Source organism: Lissotriton vulgaris, chromosome 3_1 (genome assembly GCF_964263255.1).
Source record: "Lissotriton vulgaris chromosome 3_1, aLisVul1.2, whole genome shotgun sequence".
Lineage (NCBI taxonomy): Eukaryota > Metazoa > Chordata > Amphibia > Caudata > Salamandridae > Lissotriton > Lissotriton vulgaris.
Genome location: NC_141689.1, coordinates 408,146,915 through 408,161,054, shown reverse-complemented (window position 1 = coordinate 408,161,054; position 14,140 = coordinate 408,146,915). Strand labels below are relative to the sequence as shown.

General features: G+C 41.5%; 1 protein-coding gene across 1 annotated transcript in view; it reads right to left on the bottom strand.

The window, feature by feature from the left end:
* The window catches only part of LOC147726518 (sodium channel protein 1 brain-like), a 653,937-nt gene that overhangs the window by 441,785 nt on the left and 198,012 nt on the right, over positions 1-14,140 (bottom strand). The window contains exon 6 of the mRNA XM_086963477.1: positions 4,711-4,848. Within this exon, the coding sequence (XP_086819603.1) occupies positions 4,711-4,848 (138 nt within the window). The remainder of the gene's footprint in view (positions 1-4,710; positions 4,849-14,140) is intronic.

Below are 14,140 nucleotides of genomic sequence, written 5' to 3'. Positions count from 1 at the left end.
AATTCACTGCTCAGCGGTCTACAAATGGTTACTGTGCAGGGTTTGGTGTGACAGGCTGTTGGCGCTCAAACAGGTAGCTATGAAGGGTGACTAAATACAGGAAGTGGTTAAGGGGTATGGTGCTGCCAGGAAAAGGGGGAAACCCAAAACCCCTAAAAGAACAGGCGCAGAGTCCTGCACTAAACAATGAGACACAAAACCTGGGCACACAAATAATTATTGACATTACATAAAGTAATAAATAAATGTGGTCAACACCGGATGTATATCTTGTAGCTTTTTATGCGTGTAGAAAAAATAGACAAACGCCAGCCGACACGTGTTTCGTCAAAAGACAATGCCAATGACTCTTCAGGGCTTCACGAGCGTCATAATGGTATCGGATGTCCGGTGATAATTCCAACCCGGATGCGGGTAAAAAGTAAGTAAGCTCGGTGTTACCCTTACCGACGAGACGCTGACAGGAGAAGTGCTGCCTTTACAGATTTCTCTGTGGTCTTTGATGCACCCGCCCGTGTGACCACATTCTATACCCAGTCATCCACTTACTTTTTACCCGCATCCAGGTTGGAATCTGGGTTGGAATTAGTCCGGGCTGGCGTTTGTCTATTTTTTCTACACGCATAAAAAGCTACAAGATATACATCCGGTGTTGACCACATTTATTTATTACTTTATGTACTGTCAATAATTATATGTGTGCCCAGGTTTTGTGTCTCAGCGGTCTACAAATATCTACAGAAACAGTGTTTTATGGCGACAACAGCAATTATGGAGGACCTCATGCTGGCTTCAGCCCACAATGGGAAGTCAGTATGTTTGCCAACCACCTGCTGCAATAATAATTGAGGAAAGAGTAAGAAAAAGAAAGGTTACTCCATGTGAACTTAGGGTTTAGCTGAAAACATAATGGTAGGGTTCTGTGTTTTCCCTTTCCAGAAAAGGAGGTCGTTCGGGTTAGCCTTGGCAAATGGGTACAGTGTAGTCAATGTCTTGGTCCCTGGGCAACATGTTTATTCCTTGTGACTGCTCACTAGTATATGAAGAGTGCCACTTTTGGGCACATATTTTTATGTTTTACCAAGAACTTTGAACTTAAGATTTTTTGATTTATTTATTTATGTATTTATTTATTCATACATTTATTAATGTGTTTGTGTATGTTAATATTGTACAGTTTATATGGCAGGACTTTAACCCAGCAATGCAAGATATTAAGGGCCAGATTTATCAAAGCATTGCGTTGCCTAGGCGTCTGCAGCACTCTTAAAAGAGGCAACAACTGGATTGTTTTTGTGCAGGAAAGTGCCCCTTCATGTACAAAAACAATACTGGGTGTAAAACAGGCACTTTTGCACGGGTGCCTGTGTTGGCACTTAGCAGTCAAGAGTGTGCAAGAAACAGACATGTTAACAAATATGATGCATTCCTGCCATCTCCTTTTGACGCAGCGCAGCATCTTACTGCACTGCAATGTGTAAAATCTTGATAAATATGTGCCATTAGGTTTTTCATAAGAACAAGTTGTAAATGAAGCAATAGACACTTGTGAACATCATAGAGAGCAGGGACTATATCAGATTTGGATAAGTGCAGAGTATCGATGCAACTGGTTGTATGATGGTACAATGCATGTCTGAACAATGTATGCCTGTACCACACTGTCTCTACAATTTCCTTGTGGTAAAGACATGATGGGTAAAGGGGCATGCAGTCTAAAGATCATACCGCTGCCCACTGCCCTGTAAACTGTCCTTTTCCCCCCAGTCCCCCAAAAATAAAACCCACCCCTCAAAAAATACACCGACCCTGCCCCCCCGGCCATAAGCCCTAGACATCACCTACATTCCTAAATTATCCCGATCCTGACCCTGCCCTGTAAACTGTCCCTTCTTTCCCTGCCCTGAGCCCTGAAAAATAAACCCATGCCCCAAAAGCAACCCTGACCCCTGAGCCTCCGCCCTGAGCCCAAAAGCTATCCCCTGCCTCCCTAAACTACCCCAACTGTCTCTTCTTCCTCTGGTCTCAGTCCATCCTAAAAACTACCACAGCCCCCTCCTGAGTCCTAAAACCTACCCACACCCCAAAATACTACCCTTCCATAGCCAAAGACCAGCCTCTGCTCCACTTACCTCATCGTACCCTTATCCCTAAAAACTGTCCCTCACACTAAAAGCTACCCTGACCTCCTCCTGAGTCCTAAAACCTACCCCACCCCAAAAAACTACCCCTTCACTCCCCATGACAAAGCCCCAGTCCCACTTACCTCACCGTCTCCTCTCCCAATTCCTAATAGTCCTTCCTCTACCTGTTTTCCTCTTCCTGTGCTGCTGATCTGTAACTAGAAAGCTTATATGCATTGTTAATGCACATGGTGGTTAAGGCAATCGATGTATGGCTTGCAAGGAAATGATATGCGTGGCTCAGCCTGCGTTGTTAAGTCTGTTTCCTGATGTAACTATATCAATGACACGCGTGGATCAGCCTGCGTTGTTAAGGCTGTTTCCTGATGGAACTATATCAAAAAGTTCTTGTGGTGACAGGTACTCCGATTTTTTTATGTATGCTTTGAAAATAACATACCAGGAAGTTCCCAAAGAACAGACAACAAGGAATTGACCAGACAAGAAGTTAGCAGATGTAGATACATGGCATAACATGGCCTAATTTATGTGTATTTGTAATGTGTATATCCACCACAAGTGGTATCCTGATGCTATTGACAGATAACAGATTATTATTGTAACCAAACCCATTGATACTCCTTTTAGCAAACCATAGAAGGATGGAAGGCAGAATGGCCCCATCAGTTATAAAAATGGCCATGGTGACTACCACAGGTTCCTGCAATGGCTGTATTAGTTCAATGAGCCACTGAGTCCCTATGAACTACATGAAGCAATAACATGCTAATAATATTTATGATAGCATAGGCAATCTCAAATGTAATGTTATAAGTAGTACAAGGCAAATCGTGACTGTGGAAATTCAATGGTTTCTTAATTTTGGATCAAAAACATAATCTTCCTTCAACTGAAAGTTAATATATCGTCTTGGTAGAGAACCACCGTGGTCTTTTTGTCAATGTTTTGAGTAAGATTTTTTGTAATTATATACTTTCTACATTATATGTTTTGGGCAGAGCCTACAGCATTATACTGCGGGTACTGGGCAGAAGGTGTGGCCTGTAGATTAGTTGTGATTCAAGCATCCAAGCTGGCAGTGCATATAATGCACAGTGCATGACCTGACGTCCTTCAATACTTATCCTGGTTATACTGTCTATTACAATGCTCTTTGGCAGGTCCCTGTAGAAATACCCTGCACATAGTACACGTAACAATGGATTTTTATTTAGAATATGATTTTGCTTTCAGGAGCGCTGCGTCATTCAGTTTCTTTGCCTGCTGTTAACAGGTGACTAGAGCATACAAGGCATGCATTGTCTCTTACCAAACGTTGTACGTAGTACAAGCATGGCATGGTCTTCTGCCGGGCCCTGTGCCCTTGACTTGCAAAGGACATAAGGCCAGATGTACAAAGCATTTTCTCGGTTGCAATCAGGCTGTTTGCAACCCAAATAATGGTACTTCAAATGTACAAAGACCAAACTGCGATTCTGGTGAATCGCAGTTTGGGTTGGTGAAGAAAAACATGGTAGCTTTTTGAAAGGGGCGTGTTCAAGCAATTTGAACGGTATGTACAAATTCTTTGTGACAGAAATGTGGTTGTAAAACATTCCCTTGGGGTGCCTTCCCCTTTGAGAATGCTTAAAATATATATTTTTGTGAGCAAGTAGAGGTTGTTTTCTTTTTTTTCTTCAATTGAAGGAAAACAGGTTGTATTTAAAAAACAAAAGATTTCTTTATTGAAAGACAATCACAGGCATGGTGGTCTGCTGCCCCCATCATGTAACAACCCGGAGATGGCAGTGAATCCTAGTGGTTCACAAATTGCGATCTACCTCATTAATAATTATGAGGTAGGTCTATTAGCGACCTACTACGAATTGCTAATCAGACTATACAGGGCCAGGTATACATTTAAGACATTAATAATAGCAATCTCCAAATAGTAATTCCTAAAACATCCCTGTTACTAGTGTTAGTACATCTGGTCCATAGTGCACACTAGTGAGGAAGCACTGTCAGTATCGGTGCATGGGAATGCTGTGTTCTTCTTTTAAGGGGGTGGGTAGTAATGACCATGCCTACTGTAGGGGGACCTTCAGGTCCTACACGCAAGGGGAAGGAGACAAGGTCCACATAAAATGGTGCTTTCACTCCCAGAAACGTGTCCGGTGCTCAATTGCTTGAGATGCAGCAACTCTGGCTGTTTGTGTATTTTCATGAGACTGTTTTTGTTAACAATGTGCAACACCCTAGCATTCCTGTATTGCACCCACTTTGAATGCACACATGAACAAAATGGGGCGATGCATCCCAATTGCAATATGAACCCTTTTTTATCTGAGATGGTGATTGTTAATAAATGTTTGGAAATACTCAGCTCATCTCAATTACTGAAGCAAACATTTCTCTAATTAAAGAGCATATAAAATACATTGCAATTGGTTACCTACCTGTGTGATTGATTACAAGTTCTGTATGTGCTCAAATGTGATCAATAATTTTCAATTATCCTCTAATTCCTATACTATTTATTAAATAGAATAAACATTTATAAAAAGGGAACAAGAGAAACACCTACCTTTTTACGCATTGTATTAAAATTTTCAATGATAACTCCAATGAAAAGATTCAGTATGAAGAAGGTTCCCACAACGATGAACGCAACAAAATATAGTAGACTGTAGGTATTTGAATCAGTGTCGGGCTGCAAGTCAACCTGAAAGTGAAAGCATATTGAGTACAGTTATCTAGCAGATATACGCACACGTTGGTGAATCCGCGAACATTATATTTTTGTTTTAAATATTGCAATGTGCAGAACGGTTGCTTCCTTACATCATGACTACAAGGCAAAAAACCTTTGTTTAGTAATAAGATCCTGCATGTGCAAGTGCAAGTGGAGTACTATATGTGTAGCCCTCTGCAATACTTTCAGTGACAATCCCTACCATTGCATGATTTTGAATTACATGGTGCGGGTGTAGTGTTGTGTGATCATGTGCAGTAGGACCCTTGTGGTCCTAGGCAGACTCCTTCCAAAGTTACTTAGTCAGTTAGGAGGTATTTAGGTGTGTCTGGGTGTGTTCAATAAAGTCTATAACATAGTAAGTCCAGTTAACAAGTGTGTGTCGAGGAATAAAGACATGTCGTACAGAGCTCTGTGTGTGGCATGGTCATTTGCGTGCTCCAGTGTTGGGGTGAAGGCTACAACTGGCAAGAAGTAGGGGGTTGGTGCCCTGAAGAAATGAGTCTGCTCCCCCTGAGAGTTTGCAGAGGTCCAGAAAACTGTTTGTGCGTGCCACGTTTGCCCCAAGAAGTAAGCTACAGTTGGAGTATTTGTAGTCAAAGTGCGGCTCTAGCTCATACAAGAGCCTCAAAGAAAGTGAAGACCCTACAGAGTAGGACCTTCAAAAAGCCAACCGTAAGCCTGCTGGTAAGCCAGAAAGAAGAGATACTGAACCACAGAGTAACGCAGAAACTCTACAAAACAGAAAAGGTAAAGGCAGCTACAACCAGATACGAATGAACGCTAAAGGCAGAGACAGCCGGGTGCATGAAAGCGCTAGACGCAGAGATGAACAAACACAAAGAAGCCCTATAGGCATCGACAACCAGGTACGAAGAAGCACTAAAGCAATAGGCAACCAAGTACGAGAAAGCTCTGAAGGCAGTTTCAACCGGGTACAGAAAGTACAGAAGTACAATTGTACTTGCCAGTATGAGCGAGGGACGTGCAACACAACATTTAATCAGGCCCAACGACCATCCCCGGTTGACATGCTGATGCATGCAAAGTGGCAAGTAGCATACAATACACTGAAAGGCTTTCAATGGTTGGTGAAAAGAGCACCAAATGCAGCGCAGCCGTGTTCCTGAAACCCCCACCACCATTCAATAATGTCAAATAGCAGAATATTGGTGCCAGATGTAGTGCATGCATCTAAACGTTTGCTGACTTCATAGATGGATGCCTTTGAAGAAGTAGATGACAAAAAGATAATAAAATACTTAAAGAACCTTGCAGGTGATGGAGTGAAAAAGTGATGAAGAAAATCTCACAAGCTGACGAAATATTGTACTGTCAAATTCAGGAAACGTTGGAAGCCAAGTTTAATCAAATACCTAATGTCGACTATGAAAGACACTTTTTGAACCAGGCAAGATAGCAAACTGGTGAAATCATGGAAGAGTTTGTTGAAAGACCTGATACCCTCATCAAGCTTCGCGAGTTCAGCAAATTAAATGATGAAGAAGCCATGTGTCTCAGAGCCATCAATGGTTGCTTCTCCGAATCATTCAGACGATGCATGCACAGAGAGACACTCAATCTAGAAAAGGTACTCATGGCTGCGAGAGCTGAGGAACAGTCTACTGATCTGGAAGCTGTGACAACACAGAATTAATCAGCGCTGATCATGAAAAGTAAGCAGAAACATAAAGTGGAAGCCCAGAAGATGTCTCAGAAGAAAGAGAAATTGTGCTTCCCAGCTGGATTCTTGCTTCCACACGAAGGTAAATGTCCCGCCATTGGACACATATGCAAAGGCTGTGGGAGAGAAAACCATTTCATAACAGTCTGAAAAGCAAAAGAGAAACTAAGTGTGTCACAATGAAAAAAGATGCATTCTAGCCAGGGCCACAAGGCCAAACAGCAACATCAATTGAAACAAGTAGACACTAAACAAAGTCAATCATCATTAAAGTCCTCTTCGAAAGGTTCTTCAGCGTCATCACCTTGTGGCAGTGAAGATGATGGGTGTGCATTGATGATATCAACCTCAGAAAAACATGCACATGTAGGATTGGCTGCTTGCAAAAAAAGAACACTAGTCAAGGAGAGATTGCTGCGTGAACTCATTTAGCCGATGCCCAAAGATCTTGCTAAAGGTGAATGACTGTCCTACAACTTTTATTATAGAGTGAGGTGAATTGATCAATATCGTGCCAGCAGAACAACAAACTGTCTCTGGTACCACATTTAATGCCATGGAAAACAAAGGTGTAAATGTGGGCTGCTTCTATGCCATTGACAAGTCAAAGGTCAATAGTAGTGACCATGAGGCATAGGAAAACTTTTCAAGCACCAATTAATGTTCTTCAAGGTATTTCGTCAAGTGCATGCCTACTCAGAATCAGCACTGCTGATGACATGGGACTAATATCCAGTAAGTACAACCTCAATGCACATTCTAAAATAGTAAGTCAATTCCTGTCATTATTTTATGGACTAATGATACTCAGGGCAATGAAGGAGCAACTTCCCATTAAGGAGGACATCTGTCCTGTTCCTCATCAAAAACTGTCAGATTGATTTTCCTCTACAGGAGGCTGTTGAGAAAGACCTTGAAACATTATGAAATTTCAACATCATCGAGCACTCTTCTGGTCCGATGCAATGGGGTTCACCCATAATGGTTGTGCCAAAAAAGGATAGTTGAGGTGCAGTGCACATTTGTGTTGATATGCATTTGGCCACCAAGGCAAATGAGAGAGAAAGACACCTAGGTCCACACATACTGGACATGATTACACAGCTGACTGATCCCAAAGTCTTCTTCAGTCTTGATTTGAAAAAAGATACCCTCAGCATGAGCTGGAAGAGAGCTGAAGGTACATTACTACTTTTTCATCTTGTGTTAGTTTTATTTAGATACAGAAGATTCAGTTTTGGTGAGACGTCAGCTGCAGAAATCTTTCAGGATGTCATACGCTGAGTAAATTAACTTTTCACCCATGCTTTTAACTACAGTGATGATATACTGGGGCCACACAAAAGCAACATGACAGAGGTCTTACGCAAGTATGTAATTTGCTCACCGATGCAGGTCTTACGTTAAATGCAAAAAAGTGTGAGTTTCACAAAACCAAACTCAAATTCTGTGGGCATATTTTCTCTGAAAGGTAGATGACTACTGACCCTGAAAAAGTATAATTATTGTCATGTCATCCACTTGTCCCCTGCAAGATGTAACCATGCTGTGATCCTTCTTATGCATGGTCAGCTATTGCTCTGGATATATTTGAGATTCTACTACGGTAGGTGCCCCATTATGAAAGTTGACTACAAAGGATGTTCCCTTTCATTGGTCCTCCAAATGTGATCGAGTTTTCAAGAAAATCAGGCATGCAACTGACAATGCACCTGAAATGGCTTACTTTGAGCCAAAGTTACATACTGAGATTGTTGTAGATGCAAACACAGTGGGGTTGGGTGCAATCCTTGCTCAATGCAATGAACATTGAAATGCTCAGAGACACACTGTGGCCTTTGCCAGTCAAAGTCTATCTCAAAGTGAACATGCTTATTTTCTTCCAGAAAAAGAAAGCCTGGCTGTAGTGTGGGGTTGGGACCATTTTAATGTGTTTCTGTATCTGAAGTATTTCACCCTTGTCACTGAACACCAGGCGTTGCTCACCATTCTCGTAAATCTGAAAGCCAAGAGGTCCCCTTGCATCGAGAGATGGGAGTTGAGATTGGAGTATTCTCACGCTATGGTGCATAAGCCAGGAAAGGATCAAAACCCCGCAGATTACTTGGCACAAGTGGTGTTACAACATCACATTGCAACGTCTAAAGCTGGCACCCCTGCTGCTCTATCCATTGAGCAGATCTTTGTTTCTGCAAATACAGACAGACATGCTCACACTCAAGGATACAAATGCAATGCAATCACAGAGATAACATACTCAACATCTCCCAGTTGTTGTTGAACATCAAAAATTAAAAATGTGCAAGAACTTTCTGTCGCTAAAGAAGGTATCATGCTAAGAGGTTCAAGAATTGTCAGAGCTTGAGGCAACAAGGTTTTGCATTGCCACACAAAGGAAATTGCAGCATCACAGACACTAAGAGGCCCCTCAGAGAGTGAGTGTGGTTTCCACGCCTTGCCAAACGAGTCAAGAAGGAATTGAAATATGTCACCTGTGTATCTACTCGTCTACTAAGATAACATGGCATCCTCTAAATATGGCTGATTTTCTGAAACAAGAGTGAGCTAGCAGTTTCAGCAATGACCATTCAACACACCGTTCAACATAATAAAGTATTCTGCGCATATGCGAGTGAATGGGCTACTTGTAGACCACAACAATCACTTGAAGACATCATGGTATCAGGTTTAAAGCATTTAACAAGGTGGTATGATGATTATTTTGAAAAAGAAAAATAACATTTCATAATATATAACTTGAGAACTATTGTGGTTTTTTAAAAAGTGGTATGTGCCAATGACAATTGAGCAAGTGATGACCAACACGTTACAAGGAAATGCAGATGGTGATTCCTTGCAACGGTTTTAATGTGTAATATATTTTCAAATAGAAGTTTCAAGGTGGGCATACTAGCCTACCAAAATTAATATATGAAACTGCGATTAAAAGTAAAGAAACAGTGTCGTCCCAACTTTTCGGCACCATGCCCCACTTTTTAAAATGAAAAACATTTGCAACCCACCTAGCTTTAATGGACATGAGGAGGGTAATTATTTTTATGTAACTAGAGCATTTTGTGGCAGGGCATTGCCATTTACAGACAGCCATTTTCCATTAAACTAGCCACTGAATTGCAATGACATACCGTTTTTCTGATGAAACTATATTGCACACAAATGATAATGTGTAGAAATTAGGTTTTAGTAAATATGTATCATTTGTGCATTGCAAAGTAAAGATCCTTGACTTGTTTTGATCCTATTAAAATCTTTGCTTCCATCATTCTTATGAATTCCAAAAGAAATGTGCTGCTCTTTTGCTTTCCTAACTGATGAATGTGTACAGTTAATTTATAGGTATTTAAAATGTATTGTGTGTTCCACAAAATTACATCCTTCAACCTTTCCTTTCACAATGTCTGTACCCCTGCAAAATTGTCACATTAATCACTTCTTTCTGTGACTTCAAAATGAAAGGAGTTTGTTAACACCAGTCCCCGTGTTAAAAAACAGAAACAGCAATTTGACCTATATATTTGAAGTGTAGCAATTGTGACAAGATAAATACAGAATTTGAAGGCATCTTCTTGTATTGCTTGGAATTTCACAACACATCAAAAATCGTCTCTTGACCCACAGTTTGAAAAACCTCTTGTAATCAGAAACCTTCTCAAAATTATACATTGCTCTTTTTGGATATATTCTTCCAATATAAATGAGCCTCCACCTGCATTGCAACTTCGCACCTTTCACAAACTGCAAAAAGTGGTTAAGAGCTATTTCTCCTCTTTTGTAACCTGCAGATATGGCCACGGGGTTGAATTTTGATAATCAAGTTTACTTATGTTTCAGTTATAGACAATGAAGTGGGTGCAGTAACATAAGGTCAGCAGAGTTTATGCATTTTCCTATCTTAGATTTATTTAACAACCTTAACCATTCAGATGAATGCCTCACCATTTACTGCATTGGGGTATATTTGAGGTTTGTCTTATTTGTTCAGAAAAACGTGGTGGTCACTATAACAAATAGTTTTTTTAAAACTGAAACATTAGGCAAGCTTGGCAACCAGACTCCTGCCAGGTTCTCATCTTCTCAATGAGAGAAGACGCTTCACATCCTTGTGACTCCTACTGCCCACATCAAGTTTTAGTTTGGTGCGAATGTCCAGGTCAAAGTATGCTATTCTTCTTCCAGGATTGGGCTATGGTTATTGAATGTCTTTCTGGATATATAACAATAGTTTACCAACCCTAGTCATGATTTTAGCTCTACCACATCAGTTGACATTGGTAAATTATGTCACAATATGCCTCAAAACCCAATCTGACATCGTTAAACAAAGGAACAGTCTGGAATGCCTTTTGTCAGTGATTGTTAATGAGATAGGGTAAAGGGAACTGTTTTTTCTTTCCTCTTGATACCCCAAATAAAAATATACAGAATAACATATTTGTAGAATTTGCATTTGTCTACATTCAATGTCCTGCTTATAGTGGTTCTGTGTGGACTTTTTGTAGATACTGATTTTGACCTTTTTCTGAACACCAGTATATTTTTACTGTAGTTGACGCAGGTCTTAATGATCCATAGCTGCTCACTGTTTCTTCGAATATATAAACTGCTCAATAGGGGGAAAAAGTCAAAGCGATATAGTAAATTAAGTATTCTCTGCAATCTCCTTAAGTTTCTCAAAATATAATGTGCCGGCCATTTCAGTTCATAAGCTGTCAGCAAAAGAAGATCAGCTGCAAATCATTCAGACTCAACACATTTACTAGATTATATAGATAATAAGTACAATCACTAAAGAATTACAGTATATGAACATTTGGATAAAATTGACCACCTGTTGGAGGAACAGCCAAAACAGTCACCAGGCAAAACTGGTCTCATCACATCTACAACCTGATAAAGTACCATGATTAGCACCTACATCACAACAATAATCAAAACCTCGGTCCTCAGCAGAAACTTCCCAGACAGCTGGAAACATGCAGACAACACAGCCCTCACCACCCCTTTTTGTAAATATTTTTGTCCACCCTAAGTGTGGAAGGGTATACTCAGATGTGAGTCCCTTGCTCATTGCACCATCAGGATTCAAGCAAGCCGGGCCGAAGACGGCTGAAATGCCAGAAACCAGGCCCCGGTAGCTTGTTTCCTTCCCAGTGTAAGAATTGGCTTTTGTAGTTTGGTTTGCCCTGTTCCCATCATGCACTGGGACAGGAACAGACTAATTTGCATACAGCCAGGTTCTGAAACTGGGATGGTGCAGTGAGCTAAAATACGGTGTTGGATCTAGCCCTGATCTCTTGACTGGGTGAGAGTATTCTGTTTAATTCAGAGACTCTGTCCCTCACCACCCCTTTTTGTAAATATTTTTGTCCACCCTAAGCGTGGAAGGGTATACTCAGATGTGAGTCCCTTGCTCATTGCACCATCAGGATTCAAGCAAGCCGGGCCGAAGACGGCTGAAATGCCAGAAACCGGTCCCCGGTAGCTTGTTTCCTTCCCAGTGTAAGAATTGGCTTTTGTAGTTTGGTTTGCCCTGTTCCCATCATGCACTGGGACAGGAACAGACTAATTTGCATACAGCCAGGTTCTGAAACTGGGATGGTGCAGTGAGCTAAAAAACGGTGTTGGATCTAGCCCTGATCTCTTGACTGGGTGAGAGTATTCTGTTTAATTCAGAGACTCTGTCCCTCACCACCCCTTTTTGTAAATATTTTTGTCCACCCTAAGCGTGGAAGGGTATACTCAGATGTGAGTCCCTTGCTCATTGCACCATCAGGATTCAAGCAAGCCGGGCCGAAGACGGCTGAAATGCCAGAAACCGGTCCCCGGTAGCTTGTTTCCTTCCCAGTGTAAGAATTGGCTTTTGTAGTTTGGTTTGCCCTATTCCCATCATGCACTGGGACAGGAACAGACTAATTTGCATACAGCCAGGTTCTGAAACTGGGATGGTGCAGTGAGCTAAAAAACGGTGTTGGATCTAGCCCTGATCTCTTGACTGGGTGAGAGTATTCTGTTTAATTCAGAGACTCTGTCCCTCACCACCCCTTTTTGTAAATATTTTTGTCCACCCTAAGCGTGGAAGGGTATACTCAGATGTGAGTCCCTTGCTCATTGCACCATCAGGATTCAAGCAAGCCGGGCCGAAGACGGCTGAAATGCCAGAAACCGGTCCCCGGTAGCTTGTTTCCTTCCCAGTGTAAGAATTGCCTTTTGTAGTTTGGTTTGCCCTGTTCCCATCATGCACTGGGACAGGAACAGACTAATTTGCATACAGCCAGGTTCTGAAACTGGGATGGTGCAGTGAGCTAAAAAACGGTGTTGGATCTAGCCCTGATCTCTTGACTGGGTGAGAGTATTCTGTTTAATTCAGAGACTCTGTCCCTCACCACCCCTTTTTGTAAATATGATTAGCACCTACATCACAACAATAATCAAAACCTCGGTCCTCAGCAGAAACTTCCCAGACAGCTGGAAACATGCAGACAACACAGCCCTCCTGAAGAAACTGTCAGCAAACCCGAAAGACCTCAGAAACTACAGGCCCATCTCATTCCATCCCTTCCCGGCCAAAGTGATGGAAAAAGAATCAACAAGCAGCTCTCCATTCATCTTGACAAGCACCACCTCCTGAACTCCACCTAGTCAGGGTTCTGCAGAAACCATAGCATTCAACCACCCTCCTGGCAGCAACAGATGACATCCGGTCGATGATGTACAGAGGAGAAACTGCTACTCTTATCTTGCTCGACCTCTCAGTAACGTTAAACAATGTCTTCCATGGCATCCAAATCTCCATATTCCAGGACTCAGGAATCAAAGGCCCCACCCTGAGCTGAATCATCTTCCTTCCTCTCCAATAGGATTCAGTGGGTCAGATTCTCCATTTTCACCTCTGCATGCAAGAAGCTCCTCTGCGGAGTTTCACACGGCTTCACCCTTAGCCAAACCATGTTCAATGTGTACATTGTACCTTTTGTCCTCAATAGAAGAACCCACAGCATCAACATTATCTCCTACACCGATGCCATTCAGCTCATCCTCTCTATCACTGACATGAATAGCACCACCAGGACCAACTTCCCTGCCTGAATGCCCAACATGGCCCACTGGGTGCGAGAGTACTGACTCGAACGCAACATGGACAAAATAGAGATCCTGATATTCTTTTTTTTATTTTTTTTTATTTGCAAACTGATGAGGAAGACATAACAATGTTCATATAATAAAAAAGAAAACCAATTACATGAGGTACAAAGTAAATGTAACATGATCACAACAAAAGCTAGTTGCATTTTCCACTTGGAACAAACTACAAAATAATTTCTTTTGTACAGACATACATAATGTCGAAGTCACGGGAGGGATGTAATCAATTTCAAAATGCCTATCCGTAAATAAAAAAGGGAGAGAGGAGCATATATGTCTCCTTTCTCCTTTTCTCGCCCTTTAAGCATGAACAGGCCTATCGATAAAATCGCCCCATATTTTCTCAAATTTTTTTAGTGAACGAACTCCTCTAAGGTTAGCTAACCTGAGTTCCATAGAGCGGATTTCATTAAC